At 44.0% G+C, this 18331-nt stretch overlaps 1 protein-coding gene across 6 annotated transcripts in view; it reads left to right on the forward strand.

Annotated features, from left to right (window-relative positions):
- The window catches only part of Not3 (CCR4-associated factor Not3), a 29046-nt gene that overhangs the window by 8554 nt on the left and 2161 nt on the right, over positions 1 to 18331 (forward strand). For 2 of the 6 annotated variants that reach the window (XM_028304028.1, XM_028304030.1), the window contains exons 8-15: positions 1156 to 1253; positions 4504 to 4620; positions 5312 to 5388; positions 7353 to 7501; positions 9311 to 9446; positions 10926 to 11012; positions 11839 to 11964; positions 17597 to 17806. In XM_028304028.1, coding sequence (XP_028159829.1) covers positions 1156 to 1253; positions 4504 to 4620; positions 5312 to 5388; positions 7353 to 7501; positions 9311 to 9446; positions 10926 to 11012; positions 11839 to 11964; positions 17597 to 17806 — 1000 coding nt within the window. The remainder of the gene's footprint in view (positions 1 to 1155; positions 1254 to 4503; positions 4621 to 5311; positions 5389 to 7352; positions 7502 to 9310; positions 9447 to 10925; positions 11013 to 11838; positions 11965 to 17596; positions 17807 to 18331) is intronic. The other 4 variants (XM_028304031.1, XM_028304033.1, XM_028304029.1 and 1 more) reach the window with 3 other exon arrangements.

An 18331-nucleotide genomic window follows, 5' to 3' on the forward strand; every position in this document is an offset into this window, starting at 1 on the left:
TTTTGTCTATGAATTCTATGTAACCTTGCTGAAGTCACAATGGGTTATAAAGTAGCTATTCATGGAATTAACTGTCTTAAACCTGGCGGAACCTGTGTAAAGCATAATCCGCGCATGGATGTCCGCATACTGAAGCTGTTTTGTGGAAAAACTTAGAACATCGTTACGTTGCTGACAATAGTGACCTGAGTTTCGGAGCTGTTTTGTGGAAAAACGTAGTACACCGTTCCGATGCTGACAGTGACCTGAGTTTCTTGCGCTGCTTCTCAACACTGGCCTATTTTTGTCCCGAAGCAGCGGTAAGGAAGTAACACTGGGACGTGTAAAAGCTCTTTTTAAAATCCTATTTGTAAAATAATAGTTTTATGAGTTGTGTAGGCCATCCAGCTCGTGGTGTTCGTCATTTTTCCATAAAACAGATGCGCACGTGGAGGTCCGCTGCACGCAGTGGTAGGACTTAGACCGCTTTCACGTAAAGGCGTCAGAAGCGCGACAGCAGCGAACTCTTGCCTTCACATTGTAGGCGCTGTCGTATATTATGAAATAATCATTGACTTCAAGAGCGCTTTCACATTAGGGCGTTAGTAGCGCGACTGCAGCGTGGCAGAGGCGTTTTTATAATGTGAAGGCATGCATCCGCTGTCACATAGTATGAAATTTTCGGCAGCGCGTCAGTCGCGCGTTTGTCGCGCTGCTAAATCGCCTAAATGTGAAAGCGCTGTTGAAGTCAATGATTTTATTTATTCAATCAATCGAATTCAAAGTTCCAATAGTTAAAAGACCCCACCAGAATTACCCAAGTCATTGAATAAACCTTACTAGACCAAAACGATCAAGCATTCTTCCCGACCGTATCACCAGAGTAAATACAAATGAGTAGGTCATCTTCATAGAAACGCACCGAGCGCTGTTTGTATGTGAGCGCGCCAATATAATATGCGGCGCGCACGCACACACTGACAAAATTCGGCGCAACCACAAATACATAATCCCCGCAAAATTTTGTCAGTGTGTGCGTGCGCGCCGCATACGTGTTGGCGCGCTCACATACAAACCGCGCCCGTGCGTTTCTGTGAAGATGGCCTACTCATTTGTATTTACTCTGGTATCACCGTCGCTCGCGAAGCTCACAGTCTCATGTAACTATCGTTACAGCATAAGCAACTCGGGGCTTTCGGGCGCGTCGACGCCCAGCAAGCAGCCGCCACCCAGCCCGCCGCACGCGCCGCATGTCCGGCAGCCTAACAACACTGGTGAGTTATAATCTTTGATTGGTGGCCAATGAGGGCTATCGTTTTAGCGCTCACCAGTTAGCGCCACTGTAGAGTAAGCTCCTGTCACTTGCTAAAGCCTGGTCCGTGAGCACGTAGAATTTTGTCCAATGACCACAAGCCACCCATCCTTATCGCTCGCGCGTAATGTTGCTGTCGCGCTCGCACACTCACTGCGGGCGCCCGTCGCACAGTCGCGACAGCAATATAATTACGCGCGAGCGATAAGGATGGGCTTGGGGTCATTGCACAAAATTCTACGTGCTCACGGACTAGGCTTTAGTAGCGAAGACAGTGGCACCAACTGGTGAGCGCTAAAGTGGTAGGAGGACTATCGCATTTGCACTCATCAAGATGGCGCCACTGTAGAGTAAGCTCCTGTCAATCGCCAGGGGTGCCAAGGGGTATAAAAACGATAGCCCTCATTGGCCGTGATCCATAGATGTCAACAATCCTCAATCAGTAGCCCCAGAATGCGCGCCATTTTCTATGTTAAAAAAAAAGTTTTCTGATTAAAAAAATAAGATTTTATCAAGCCGCGTATCCTAGTCCGACAGGCTCATGAACTACGCTAGGACTTGATCTGTGATTGGTACTTGGTACTTGGTAATTGGTTTGAAGCTTTGAAGAAGAATGTAATTTTATTTGAAGCAACATTTTCTGGAAAGTTTCTTCTTCCTAAAACTGACGTAATGGCTATCATCGTACGAGTACTTTAGTATTTGCACGTCATTGACGCCCAGTGAAATTATACTTTTTAAACTAACTCAAAAATAACCCAGTACAAAAACAAAATAGAATAACGTTCGAAAACGTAGTCGATCGGCTAATCGCATAAACAAACACGTTAATTAGCGAACACTATCAAATCCGCCAGGCAGATAACGTTACGGCGCATTGTTTACAAAATAAACCGCGTTATCAGCCAGTGAATGGAGCGACATTCGCCAGTCGTCACGACAGCGAATGAGCCATTGGCGCCAATCCAAAGTTTTACAAACCGCGGGCTTGGCGCCATGCCAGCGCGACATGGCGACTCAGTCTCAGTCTTGCCAGGCTGTATGAGCGGACGACCTGCGTCTAACTTTAGAGGGAAACCAGAAAAACAATGCTTTCCCGCCCAAATGACGGATAAAATATGGACGATGGTAAAGAAAACTGAACGTTGAGTGTGCATGAGTTTTACAAGTTTTTTCCATGGCGTACGAATACGAAATGATCCGGTATGTGTTGTTGTTGCGTAGTTCCTTGTTTTTATACATTCCTCGCTAAGTTCAATGCTGATTATGTAATAACGTTTGAAGGACAGCGATGCGGATTGTTTGTTGTGAACTGTTTACTTTGAAAAAAAAGGAGAATTCTATTGTTTGTGTGTGATCACGTGACGTTTGACAAATGTTCGCGCAGCAACAAAAGGTTTGCATCGCTGGAAACTTATCTGACCTAGTTAATTGTTGGCGTAAACAACAGAATATTGCAAATTGTAGGTTAATTACGGCGTAGGTCACGTAAGTTTGTATTTTCATGTTGTAACTAAAATTTAATATGGTTGTTATGGTTTTTTATCAATAAAGTAGCTGGAATAAAGAGTCAAACGTATTTTTTACTGATGAAAGAAAGTTTAAAAATAAAATCCAAGACAAAACGTGAGTCACGGACGATGACGTTTAGTGCATTCGCGCGTAATTGACTCAAATCCAAACAACTGAGTCAATTCATACACAACTTTGGTTTGAAGAGGAAACGATTTAACACCGTTATTTATTTTCATCTTCCTTATTACCACACTCTTTATGTTTATGATGCTATATTTGTCAAGAATGAATATTGTGTAATTAATACATAATTGTAGTAATCGTACTAATATTATAAATGCGAAATTTAGATGTCTGGATGGATGTTTGTTACTCTTTCATGAAAAAACTACTGAACTGATTTTGATGAAACTACAGTATTATTCTTTATAACCCAGAATAACATATAGGCTATAATTTATGACGATCTGTGACAAACTAAATTTCACGCGGGTGAAGGCGCGGTCAAAAGCTAGTATTCAATAAATATTCTTGGGCGCTTTACATAGCACCATCTATTATAGCCCTTAAACTAAACAAAGCTCGTCCTATGACATAGTAGTAACTACTAACATACAAACATACTAAAGCCACCTTTTTATTTTTTTCACAAAAATGTATTTAAGTATGTTTGTATCCGTTTTCTAATACGCACAGTACAAGCTTTGCTTAGTTTGGGGCTACAGGCGTAGTGTAAAATGTTCAAGGATATTTATTTATTATTACTTGTAAATAAATTCATGCATATAATGCCTACTGATATAATTATGTAAAAATACTGTCTCACTTCGAGCACAAAACACTTAAAACCACATCCTCATCCGTTCTGCGGTTTTTACACAAGAGCGAGCGACATGTAAATTTTTCACACATGTCCTAAACAGTTGCTATCGCGTATTAAATTACTATAAAGTGTAAACTATCCTCTGCGGTCAATAACGTGGGCAAGTCAATGACATGTGTACTACTAATGTGACTCACGGTCTCCCCTTGCGGGTTGGCTATATAAAGTTGATGACGGTATGTCAAGCTACGCAATTTGTCGTCGTATGTAGTTGAAATAACGGCGATATTGTAAAAATATTTAGATTGATGGGCTTTTGTGCAAATGTTTGTCTCGAAGCGCTGGTAGGGCAAAAAAAGAATGAGACAAGTATAGGCTCCTTAAGAGCATTTGACGATTTGTAAGTACTAATTTAATTAGTCTATACAAACAAAGATAATTTTGATTTGATTTGATTTGACTGTATATTTACTACTAGAGGAAGGAAAACTCCAGCTTTACTCTAGAATCTAACATGCTAGGTTATTTAATTTAACTCTTATGTTTCTAAAGACTGGTCCGTGAGCACGTAGAATTTCGTCCAATGACCCCAAGCCACCCATCCTTATCGCTCGCGCGTAATTATATTGCTGTCGCGACTGTGCGACGGGCGCCCGTAGTGAGTGTGCGATGGGTAGCTTGGGGTCATTGGACAAAATTCTACGTGCTCACAGACCAGGCTTTACTATTTTAAGTTTTTTTCCAATTATTTATTTGAACTGTAAAATAAGTTATAAGAATTTTTAAGCCAGCTTTTGTAAATCATTTTTTTTTAACACAGCAATATGCATAAATAAATATGTACTAATATGCCAATTTGTAATCCAAACTTAAGAAACCTACAATCCGGTCGAGTCAACTGCGCACCTCGCCGGAATGCGACTCTCCCTCGCACTCTCCCGCACGTCTCCCCGCGTTCGTACCAGTGTCGATGTGACGTCACGGCCCCCAGGTGCGTAGTTAACTCGTCCGGGTTTTAATCTGTTGTTTGGTGTCTAACGGTCCGAAGGGCTTTGGTTCTTCTCAGGGATGTTATGGATATCCGTAACCGAAACTTTCGGATATCCGAAATAAAAAATATCCGAAACCGTAACCGATTCAAAAGTTTCGGATAGTTTCAGATGCAAGCAGTTTAGTGTTTTTTGTATAGGATTATATTTAAAGGCATAACAGCCTGATTTACCTTTATAATGCCATCTAGTATCAATTCTTATTTTTTTATTTTTTTTTATTCGATGTAAAGTGTGCGGCCATGAATGAACCGTGTTGGACAACTATTGCAAATTGCATTCTAAAACACAGATATCCGTAACCGAAACATTCGGATATCCGAAATAAAAAATATCCGTAACCGTAACCGAAACCGGTATAATATTATTCCTATATCCGTAACCGTATCTATAACCGAAACTACATATCCATAACATCCTTAGTTCTTCTCACCTGTAGGCCTAAGATGCGCGCCGCGATAAGCGGTTATCACGCCATTTTATCGATTTTGCCCATACATTTTGACGTCGATAAAAGTTATCACGGCGCGCATCTTAGGCCTACTGATTGGCAATATTTTTGAGCCTCTTTGCGCGCGAATTTAAATGCAATTTTCACGATCCATTTACGACTGGGCGCGTTTGTTGTTGCAGAAGTAGTGGAGAATGGTCCCGTGTCGAGTGCGCCTGCGCACACGCCGCACTTACCGCCGCCTGTTCAACCTGTGCCGGTGAGTTGTTATTATTTGTAGAAAACGAGGTCAAGGTGGACGGACGACTTCATAAAGGTAGCAGGAAGATGTGGATGCAGGCTGCTACCAATCGGCCAATCTTCAAATCATTGGAGGAGGCCTATGTTCAGCAGTGCACGTCCTGTGACTAAAATGATGATGAGGATGACATTAGAAATTATAGATAATCCACAGCTGGACAAAGGCCTCCCCCTAAGGATTTCCAAAACGACCGGTCTTGTGCTGCCCGCATTCAGGTTCTTCCAACGACCTTCACCAGATCGTCGGTCCATCTAGTGAGGGGCCTGCCCAGGCTTCGGCGCCTCGGCGACCAGCCTCAGCCGCTCCAGCTCACCCGGGCGCCTGAGCCTCGTTACAGCGGGCGAGGGCTGCCCTCCCTCCGCGCCTCCGGCTTTTAAATTACACTCTAGGGGTAGGGCAGACAAGACTACGTGGAGTCGGTTTTGCAGCGCTTCGTTTCTGTCACGTTAGTTTTGTGGCACAAAATATTGCCTGTTTTGGACCATTTCAAATTAATTTAATGTTAAAATACGATTTAATACGAATATAGACATCATGATTTTCAATAATATGGATAAATACACTTATGAGTAATAAATTTATGAAAACACGTATTAGGATACATGACATTTATGAATATTATAGTTATTTATTCGAATGATTATGAATTTCGATCATTAGTATAGAAAAATATATGAAAACAAATATTAGTAAGAACTAAGTGTATGATTAGTGATATTATGAATATCAATGATTATGTTTTTAAATATTTAGGTTTTAAATTTTTTATGAAGAATGATCATTATGGTATCAAATTGTATGAGAAATATTTTCGGACCTCCAATGATAGGAATAGAAAAGTTATGTAAGAAAATGCGCTACCGGTGGTAGTACACATGAAAGTAATTACAAGAAAAATATAAATGAAATTTTAACAACTACTTTATAAGTAAAAAACCTTGTTCAAAAAGTCTTCTTTCGACTTTCGAGATCCCGCGTACCCTATTACACCACCGATGACATGCGGCCGCCTCCCCGAGAGAGCGGGACTGACCGATAGCTCGTCCGCATAATAATACCAGGCCTGTTCATCTCCGCGATTTTACATCGAAAACAAAACACGCACGATGGCCCACCTACAGGATACTATTCGACAAGGCCTCACATACGAGCGAACATTGACTCACGCACGCGTATTCTTGTGTATGATGGAAGAAAATAAAGAAAATGGTGTACTAAATACTGTGCAGTATTTAACTTCCTAAATAATAATAAAAACACAGAATGTTCCTTTTTAAGTTGCCTCAAGACACAGAGGTAAATAAGTAGAGTTAATATTATTCATGATAATTCATGCTATAGTTCCAAAATACTGAACTGTCCTATGCCTGACATTGACAGTGGGGCGCCACCGTCAATACCGGATCGCTAGTTCCGATTTTTGCCATGTTAGAAACCATATAGTTGAACGATGGTAGCGCCCCCCTGTCATTGAGTTTGGTGGGACAGTTCAGTGTGGGTCATCTATAAATCATGTATTTCCTCCGCCATTTTCCGCAGTTTGGCACCTCACGTCACATCATTTTGCCGAAGTCAGCCCTGTAGCTTCGGCGCAGTGCCGATCACTGACGTTTGTCAACAAAATGGTGCTTGACTCTTGAGACAGGCTAAATTACACCATATTGTTAATGACATTGAGCATACATTTTTTTAAATACCTTCGCGAAGTAAAACTTCTGTACGTAGTATTTATTATTATTCTGTGATAATACCATTTTTCTGATTTCATGGATTTTTCCATTATTTTTTTAATTTTTTTTAACATCAGTGTCGTTTATTCTACCAACCCTGAGATGGCCGTTGTTTTACAAAACCACGCCCTGAATTGGTTTCAAAAGTTACTAATAGCCAAGATGAAGCTAATGATCCCTTATTTCCACCAGACGTCAAAGAGTTCAGCGGTGACGTTGATTCCCAACTCGACGCCGACCAGCGCGGCGCCCGCCCTGCCGCCCGCGCCCGCGCCCGCGCCGCCCTCGCCGGCGCCGTTAGCTCTCAATGGACCCACGTTACACCACCACGCACTTAACAAGTACGTATGGACATAGGACATTTGTACTTGTAAATACAGTCTAGTTTTGCTAGACAGCACCATTGACATATAACTCCGTCTGCGAGCACGTAGAATTTTGTCCAATGACCCCAAGCTACTCATCCTTATCGCTCGCGCGTAATTATATTGCTGTCGCGACTGTGCGACGGGCGCCCGCAGTGAGTGTGCGAGCGCAACAGCAACGTAGTTACGCGCGAGCGATAAGAATGGGTAGCTTGGGGTCATTGGACGAAATTATACGTGCTCGCAGACCAGACTATAGCGTCATCGTTTCGCCAGTGTTCTCGCAGCTTGCGCTCAACGAGCCCACGTCGCATCACCACGCGCCCAAAAAGTACGTATAAATATGGGACACGTGCGCGTAAAACGTCATAAAATAAGGAATACAAGTTGACGCTACTGGTGAATACAGCCATTCGCCAGTAGTGTTACGTCAGCTTAAGATTAGTCAGTGAGAAAACTAAGCAAAAAGCAGTGAGGTAACGTTGATCCCAACTCGACGCCGACCAGCGCGGCACCCGCCCTGCCGCCCGCGCCCGCGCCCGCGCCGCCCTCGCCGGCGCCGCTAGCTCTCAATGGACCTACGTTACACCACCACGCACTCAACAAGTACGTATAAAGGACAGTAACCGCTGCCAGACAGCATAATTGACTTCTAGATACCACTCACACTGGTGCTCACACCATACGCTCAACAAGTACGTATGGATATGGGACATTTGTACTTGTAAATACAGTCTGGTTTTTCTAGACAGCGCCATTGACATAGGTACCGCCGTCTTTGAAGCGTTGTCGTCTCGCCTAGCGCTCTCGCCGCTCGCGCTCAATGGACCTGCGTTACACCACCATGCGCTCAACAAGTACGTATGGATATGGGACATTTGTTATTGCAAATACAGTCTGGTATTGCTAGACAGCACCATTGACATAATAGTCCCCACTAAAACCCGGTCTGCGAGCACGTAGAATTTTGTCCAATGACTCCAAGCTTACTCATCCTTATCGCTCGCGCGTAATTATATTGCTGTCGCGACTGTGCGACGGGCGCCCGCAGTGAGTGTGCGAGCGCGACAGCAACATAGTTACGCGCGAGCGATAAGGATGGGTAGCTTGGGGTCATTGGACAAAATTCTACGTGCTCGCAGACCAGACTATAGCGTCTTTTGAGCGTCATCGTTTAGTCAGTGTCCTCGCAGCTTGCGCTCAATGGGCCCACGCCGCATCACCACGCGCCCAAAAAGTACGTATGCACGTATTCTTATAGGGGCTCCCCGCGAGCCGAGACACATTATGTCGTTAAGGACGAGGCAGCCGTTCGGTCTGAGGCTGCGTCTAGTAGATACGCGATCATTGACATATCTCTCACACTGGTGTCTTCGAGCATCGTCTCGCCAGCGACGACAACGCTGGCTCAGCGAGGCCGCAACGCAACAAGTACGGTAAGCTATGCGGGTGACGTGCTGCACGCTCCGTTGCACCACCACGCGTTCAACAAGTACGTATGGATATGGGACACGTGTGCATCACGTGCACGTTACGCTACACTTACGGCCGGTTCACACATGACTCCGTTTTACTGTTCCCTTTTATCGTGTACGTTTTTTTCGTTGATGGCGTATGTAGTTGTATGAGCGACTTCACACACATGACACAGTATTCTGTATACAGTAATACATACATTGTGTGGTGGAGTGGTGGTTTTAAACATCTGTCTGCGTTTCTCGCTCGATATTTAGCTCGCTGAAATGCAGAATATCCTGTACTTACTGTTCGTTTGTTCGTTTCCAGTGGGCGAGTGAGCGAAGCGTCGACGGCGAGCGCGGCGTCGAGCACGGCGCGCGCGGCCGACGCGGGCGGCACCGCCTCGCTCAAGAGCATGGCGCAGGAAGCCGTCCAGCGGGCGGGGCTCGACGCGCCGCACCAGGCGAGTGTTGTTGTAGGCCCGGCGAGCGAGCGAGGCCGCCCGGCGAGTGAGCCAGGAGGCCCGGCGAGTGTTGTAGGCCCGGCGAGCGAGCGAGGCTGCCCGGCGAGTGAGCGAGGCCGCCCGGCGAGTGAGCGAGGCCGCCCGGTGAGTGAGCGAGGCGGCCCGGCGAGCGCGACTTGCTCAAGAGCATGGCGCAGGAGGCCGTGCAGCGAGCGGGGCTCGACGCGCCGCACCAGGCGAGTGTTGTTGTAGGCCCGGCGAGCGTTGTTGTAGGCCCGGCGAGCGAGCGAGGATTCCCGGCGAGTGCGACATCACTCGGGAGCTTTGCGCAGTGCGCTGGACTCGACGCGCCGCACCAGGCGAGTGTTGTTGTAGGCTCGAGGAGTGAGCGAGGCCGCCCGGCGAGTGAGCGAGGCCGCCCGGCGAGCGAGCGAGGCCGCCCGGCGAGTGAGCGAGGCTTCCCGGCGAGCGCGGCCTCGCTCAAGAGCATGGCGCAGGAAGCCGTGCAGCGCGCGGGGCTCGACGCGCCGCACCAGGCGAGTGTTGTTGTAGGCCCGGCGAGCGAGCGAGGCCGCCCGGCGAGTGAGCGAGGATTCCCGGCGAGTGCGACATCACTCGGGAGCTTTGCGCAGTGCGCTAGGCTCGACGCGCTGCACCAGGCGAGTGTTGTTGTAGGCCCGGCGAGCGTTGTTGTAGGCCCGGCGAGTGAGCGAGGATTCCCGGCGAGTGCGACATCACTCGGGAGCTTTGCGCAGTGCGCTAGGCTCGACGCGCTGCACCAGGCGAGTGTTGTTGCAGGCCCGGCGAGTGAGCCAGGCGGAGACGTCCTGGCGAGTGAGCGAGGCCGCCCGGCGAGTGAGCGAGACGTCCCGGCGAGTAAGCGAGGTGTTCTAGCTAGTGAACAAGGCTTCCCGGCGAGTGCGACATCACTCGGGAGCTTTGCGCAGTGCGCTGGGCTCGACGCGCCGCACCAGGCGAGTGTTGTTGCAGGCCCGGCGAGTGAGCGAGGCCGCCCGGCGAGTGAGCGAGGCGGCCCGGCGAGCGCGGCCTCGCTCGAGAGCATGGCGCAGGAAGCCGTCCAGCGCGCGGGGCTCGACGCGCCGCACCAGGCGAGTGTTGTTGTAGGCCCGGCGAGCGAGCGAGGCCGCCCGGCGAGTGAGCGAGGCGGCCCGGCGAGTAATCTATGTCGCCGCGAGTAAGCTACGTCCCGGCGAAAGCGAGACGTCCTGGCGAGTAAGCGACACGTCCCGGCGAGTAAGCTATGTCGGACAATAACTCGCAGTTCCGTCCAAAAGATTGGAGGACACCGTCTGGTTTTAGTGAGTAGGCCCTGCCCATTTGGCAGGGAGAACCTCACATAATCCACTGGTTCTCCCGGGCCAGTGGGTATGCAGTTTCATGCATTTACTGACAAAAAAAGGCCTTAAACGCAACGATAATGAGTATGACTAGTCTTAATAATGTTGTTTCTCATTGCAGAACGTGCGGAGAGGCGTGTCTGTTGCGCAGGCGCACATTCCGCCGTTATTAGGCGTCGCGCCACTAGGGCCGTTACCACTTACTTCTGTGAGTACCTATTATTATTTTTAATATTTCTAATTTTTATACATAGCTCAGTAAAAGTCAACAAGTTTAGGGACCCCCCACACACGTCTGTCGAGTAACAAAAGGGTTGCGTTACTTGTCTGAAAAAAAAAAACGTTTGAAACGTACCGCGAGACGACAACGTTTAAAAGACTAGTGTGGGAAAGCCAAAAAATTTTTCAGTTGAAATATAGATCATTTCATCCACGAACACGCGCCCTACCATTCTTCCGCTAATGTTTGACTGTCATTAGTACACATTAAATCTATTAGTGCACAGTGTGCACTGCACACGCACACAATAATGACACTCGGATAGCTCGGATCAAACTCCCCGCACCCCGCGCTTCCCTCGACCAAAATTTTGTGCGGCGCGTCTGTGGATGAAGCGATCTATAAATGTCTAATCAAATGCCGGTTGCAGACCAAGAGCTAAGCTAAGTTAGTTTCGTTTAGCTCGCATAGCTGATGCAGTTTCCCATAGAATTGGCATAGTTTTCAGTCTACACACGACTATGGGAAACTGCGTCAGCTATGCGAGCTAAACGAAAATAACTTAGCTTAGCTCTTGGTCTGCAACCGGCATAACAATCTTAGAGTTTAATTTTTCGTCACTGCTGTGGCATAAGGTATATCAGTCTTGGATCTGTCAATAGGCCGTATAGGCGGTGGCAGATTTTAGATGACGCTTACTCGATTTCAGAAGATAAAAGTAAAATAAAGATCCAACCCCACCCTAGCCAACGGGCGGCAAAACTGTAATTCCGCCACTTGGTAAATAAGTTGATGACGTAACGTTTGTCCCCAGGAGCACCAGCTACAGTTCCAGATGATGGAGTCGTCGTTCTACCACATGCCGCACCCGTCGGACTCGGAGCGGGCGCGCGCGTATCTACCGCGCAACATCTGCCAGACGCCCATCTACTACAACCAGGTAAGACATAGTAAATCAAATCAATCTTAGGGGGCGTTCATTAATTACGTGAGACAATTTTGCCAACTTTTCAACCCCGCCGCCCCCCCCTTCGTGAGATTTGGTGAGATTTTTCTAGACCCCCTCCCCACAATCTCACGTGAGATTTCTTAAAATACATATTTGCAATGTAAAGGGTAATTCGATTAGGTTTTAATATACGAAAAAACAGTTTCTTCTTATTTATTTATTTATTGTCTAGACGGTTTAGAATAACCCAGTTCTATCGCAATTTGACCCTTTTACTTGCTGAAAAAAATTACGTGATATTTGTCGAGACCCCCCCTCTCCCCTACGTGAGATTTAGTGAGGTTTTTACGTAATTTATGGACGCCCCCTTATACACAGAGAAACATTTCTTGAGGTATATTTTATAAACTAGCGGCCGCCCGCGACTTCGTACGCGTGGATCCCGTTTTACCCCCTTAGAGGTGGAGTTTTGTAAAATCCTTTCTTAGCGGATGCCTACGTCATAATCTACCTGCATGCCAAATTTCAACCCGATCCGTCCAGTGGTTTGGGCTGTGCGTTGATAGATCTCTATTTCCAGTCAGTCACCTTTCGACTTATATACATTTAGATGTATCTGAACATGCGACATATTGTAATGTCTTTTGCATAGCGTAGTAGACTCTCGTATCATTACGACTACTCCCAGTTGCCTTTCTGTTACCATACTGTAAATAATTACTTAATTCGATGAATGTATCTTATCTGACACTCAAGTTGAGACTCTTACCACAGAATAATAATAAGTACTACGTACAGAAGTTTTACTTCGCGAAGGTATTTAAAAAAATGTATGCTCAATGTCATTAACAATTTGGTGTATTTTAGCCTGTCTCAAGAGTCAAGCACCATTTTGTTGACAAACGTCAGTGATCGGTACTGCGCCGAAGCCATAGGGCTGACTTCGGTAAAATGATGTGTGCCAAACTGCGGAAAATGGCGGAGGAAATACATGAATAATAGACTTAGAGCTGGTGAACGCCAGACCTACGTCATTTTATAAAAGCTGAAAGTTTGTCAGCGTATGCTATGCTCCCAATATAGGATACTAGCTTTCCGCCCGCGGCTTCGCCCGCGTGGAATTTTGTCTGTCACAGAAAAACTTTATCGCGCGCGTCCCTGTTTCAAAAACCGGGATAAAAACTATCCTATGTTCTTTCCCGGGACTCAAACTATCTCTATGCCAAATTTCATCAAAATCGGTTGCGAGGTTTAAGCGGGAAAGCGTAACAGACAGACAGACAGACAGACAGACAGAGTTACTTTCGCATTTATAATATTAGTTGGGATAAAAATCAGATTTAATGGTATAATGTTAGTAGAATTACAGTCTATTGAATATACAGAAAAAGCCACCGAGGATGCTCTGATAAAAGTCGATTGAGTTTAAAGTTTGTTTGCGCGCAATTCACAATATTCAAAACCGAACTGTAAATAATTACATAATTCGATTAATGTACATCTTATCTGCTGACAATCAAGTTGAGGCTCTAGAGCTAGACGATAGAAAAGTCTAATGAAACGATGATACGGGACTATTCCCACCTCTCGTTCCCACCACTGCAACTCCTGTGTAGCCAGGATCTACAACTTGACCGCCATAAAAACCCAACCAATGAAGGTCAAGTTTGTCCCGGGGGAAAGTTAAACTGTCATTGGACCCGCAACGAAATTAATCAGAAGAACATAGTAGTTCGAAACGATGATAAAACCAACTGAGTTTCTTCCGTCAATTGACAAGTTTCCAATTTTTTTTCTTTTAATAAAACTTGAGTTGAATTATATTCAACTCAAGTTTTATTAAAAGAAAAAAAAATAAGTGAAACTAATAATAATTGTGAAAGAATCATGAAAATATCTCTACAAATACAAAAGTTATAGGGCCGTAAAGTGACGCATAACAAAATTCACGCTATTTTGATTCGAAGTAGTCACGACAGTCATTAAAGTACAGTCGCGGAATGAAAAGGTTCGTCACCTTAGTGTCGGTTTTCGCTTGCACTATAGTCGGAATTATAATTCGATTCCACATTTGACAATTTCAGTGTTGCAACGTTATGACAAGTACTAAATAGTGACGTTGCGAAATTATTCGATATGGAAATGGAATATTTCCGGATCGATTCTTCTCGTTTATAATTTTACTCTCATAAACTAAGTATATCAGGAAATTAAATATTTCTGAACCGATAATTTAGTTATGACGATTAACTAACGATCTGAGACTTTTCTTTTATAATTGTGTGTGAAATAAATAAAAAAATGTGATCATGAAGGAACATGACAAATAAAACAGATATAGGTATGTTATGGTAATAATTTATTTTATAAAGGATGATGGGCACAAATGTATGGAAAGTGGTACCCGCTCCAATAGCCATAACCAATATATATTTCAAAAGGCTTTTAGATGTAGAAAAATGTCTGCTATGGGGCCAGTTCTAATTCACGTTTTGAAAGCAGTAATTCCACTAAGTATTATAATGAAAGTATAACACAATCATCCATGTATACGAGTGTGTACTATGACTACAATCTATTAATATAACTAAAAGAAGCCTTGAAAAGGAAAGGATTATACCTACGATGAACTACCCAAGCTATTAGCCCTTTATTCGCTTTCATCATCATCATCATGATCATTTTAGCCATAAGACGTCCAGTTGAACATAGGCATCCCCCAATGATTTCCACAATGGCCGGTTGGTGGCGGCCTGCATACAGCGCCTTCCCGCTACCTTTATAAGGTCGTCGGTCCATCTTGTGGGTGGACTTATTGGGTCTTGTGGGTTTATTTGCTTTAGCAACCCATAATAAAACCCTTAAGAAATAATAAAACTCCAACCCTTTTATTCATAAAAGTTACACCCTAGTTGAACTCTGATTTAAATTGTCAATTGGTATGGAAATGTCATTTTAATCCAAGGTTCATCCTAGGTATAATTTTTTTTAAATAAGGGGGTAGTAGTTCTTCAAATAAAAACATTTATTTCACAATTATCTCTATCAATAATTATAGAGTTAAGGAAGGATGCAGGAGCAGTAAACCCTTCATGCCTCGCATAACCTAAGTATCATAAGATGGACACATATGATACTTCGGTTACACAAAAAGTATGTTTATCTTCGAACGCAACCAGATCTGAGGCTGGTGGCCATAGTAAATGTTGTTCGTCTTGGTAAGACCTTTCAAATGACACTACAAACATAACTATTGGAGCCGGGTACCATTTTGCAAAAAAGTATGTTTATCTTCGAACACAACCAGATCTGAGGCTGGTGGCCATAGTAAAAGTTGTTCGTCTTGGTAAGACCTTTCAAACGACACTAGAAGCATATCTATTGGAGCCGGGTACCATTTTGCCCATTGTCCTTTTCGCCGTCATCGCTATCGCTGTCACTTTCTGTAACATTTATTATAAACTAGCGGCCGCCCGCGACTTCGTACGCGTGGATCCCATTTTACCCCCTTCATCTATCTTACGCGGTTTAGATTTTTTCATAAAAATGTTTTTTCCCGCTAACTCCCGTTCCCGTTGGAATTTCGCAATATCCTGTTGTAACTAAGCTTTAAGTTTACTAAGAGACCTTCATGCCAAATTTCAAGCGTCTAACTTAAGAGGTTTAGATTTTTCATACAAAAGGATTTTCCCGGTAATTCCTGTTCCTGTTGGAATTTCGGGAATTCTTTTCTTAGTGCACCTCTACGGTACCTAAGCTACGTCCCTTATAAATTTCAAGTGCCTATGTTTAGCCGTTTAGGCTGTGCGTGGGTATGTCAGTGAGTCAGTCATACAAAAGGAATTTCCCGCTAATTCCAGTTCCCGTGGGAATTTTGCAATATCCTGTTGTAACTAAGCTTTAAGTTTACTAAGGTACCTGCATGCCAAATTTTAAGCGTCTAACTTACGCGGTTTAGATATTTTCATACAAATGTTTTTTCCCGCTAACTCCCGTTCCCGTGAGAATTTTGCAATATCCTGTTGTAACTAAGCTTTAAATTTACTAAGGTACCTGCATGCCAAATTTCAAGCGTCTATCTTACGTGGCTTAGATTTTTTCATACAAATGTTTTTTCTCGCTAATTCCCGTTCCCGTAAGAATTTTGCAATATCCTGTTATAACTAAGCTTTAAGTTTACTAAGGTACCTGCTTGCCAAATTTCAAGCGTCTAACTTAAGCGGTTTAGATTTTTCATACAAAAGGATTTTCCCGCTAATGCCCGTTCCCGTGGGAATTCCTAAGTATCCTATAACCTGCCCAGGAGTATGAAGAATAATTGTACCAAGTTTCGTTAAAATCCGTCAAGTAGTTTTTGTTTCTATAAGGAACATACAGACAGACAGACAGACAGACAGACAGACAGACAGACAAAAATTTTACTGATTGCATTTTTGGCATCAGTATCGATCACTAATCACCCCCTGATAGTTATTTTGAAAATATATTTCATGTACAGAATTGACCTCTCTACAGATTTATTATAAGTATAGATAGATGTGTCTGTGATATTGTCAATTAAAATATCTAGCCTACTCATTTTTTCCTCTTCTTTGACAACATGGGATACGCATTTAGACCATTCGGTAGCCGTAATTATGTATTTATTTTAATAAAAATCAATAATTTAGTCTTTAATTGGTACACTGATGATGGCACACACACTGATTGTTTATCGATTTTTGTGTACATCACTACACTATTATATGTGGTATCATTATTTCACAAAATGACAGTAGCTAATGTCAAATGTGGAATCGAATTATAATTCCGACTTTAGGTACTCTAAGAATCAAACCTGCCAACATAACAGTGCTGCTAACATTTAAATAAATATGACGTTTGCTAACGAATAAGGTTTTGCTTGTTTATTTTTCTATCCCATCAGTGCTATAGTTCCAAAATACTGGACTGTCCTGTCGATGACATTGACAGTAGGGCGGCCACCGTCAATACCGGATCGCTGGTTCAGATTTTTGCCATGTTGGAAACCATATAGTTGAACGATGGTAGCGCCCCCCTGTCATTGAGTTTGGCGGGACAGTTCAGCGTGGGTCATCTATATGCAATGATGACATTGACCAATTGACAATAGTTTTTTTTATTTAATAGAAATAATAATGGCAGGTTGAACCAACAAGAAGGTTTTAGTTTATGAATCATAATAATCTTCAAGATCAAGATAAATCGTCAAACAACTTTGATCTGAATAATTTTGAACTTTACTGACGAACAGTTAAAGATTATTTTCTCTTACTCGAGATTATTCTGTAACATAGTTTCAAAAGGTAATATGTGCTCGCGATTCGTTGAAGGAATCAATTTGAAAACTGACGAACCTTTTCATTCCGCGACTGTACAAACAATAAAATCACCCCTGGTCCCGTGCTGTTGACAGATCCATTAATTTCTCAGCCATTTATTGATGGATTTCAAAAATAACTTCACCGGCTTTTTAGTTTTGGTCTATATTTTAATCCCATTCAGTGAAATCTAATGTTTTCAACATCACGAAACTTGTCCATTATTCGTCAGTTTCTTCAGAATCTTCAGAAGTAAGAAATGTTAGTTGATTGCATTCCAGGTGCTCCTGCCGCACTCGGAGTCGGTGGAATTCTTCCAGCGGCTGTCGACAGAGACGCTGTTCTTCGTGTTCTACTACATGGAAGGCACCAAGGCGCAGTACCTCGCCGCCAAGGCGCTCAAGAAGCAAAGCTGGCGCTTCCACACCAAGTACATGATGTGGTTCCAGCGCCACGAGGAGCCCAAGGTCATCAACGAGGAGTACGAGCAGGTGAGAATTTGGGGGATGCTTAGAAGTGTGAAGGCGTGTATCGACTCCCGAGACTGCTCACAAATTAGCTCGCGTTCACGAAGCGAACGCGTCTTCACACCACAGTGTCGATGCGCGCCCTTAGATCAGCAAATCGCGCATAAAAAGACGATTTGACACCATTCCCCAATAATTCGAAATCACAACTTTTCTAAAAAAACACTTCATTCTGGTCTTTAAAACTTAATTAATTTTAAATTACCTGTAAATTACGATTTTTGGTCGTATTGTAATTATTGAAAAAAGTAGTTTAATTAAGTTGACAAAATAGTGACGTCACTTGCTTGTAGTGCCTTACAAAATCTATGGGAGAGTTTCGTTTTGACAGTTTTAAAAAGTATAGTTCCAAAATACTGAACTGTCCTATGCATGACATTGACAGTGGGGCGCCACCGTCTATACCGGATCGCTGGTTCCGATTTTTGCCATGTTGGAAACCATATAGTTGAACGATGGTAGCGCCCCCCTGTCATCGAGTTTGGTGGG

The sequence above is a fragment of the Ostrinia furnacalis genome, unplaced genomic scaffold (assembly GCF_004193835.3).
Source record: "Ostrinia furnacalis isolate ACB-3 unplaced genomic scaffold, ASM419383v2 OfSCF1353, whole genome shotgun sequence".
Classification (NCBI taxonomy): Eukaryota; Metazoa; Arthropoda; class Insecta; order Lepidoptera; family Crambidae; genus Ostrinia; species Ostrinia furnacalis.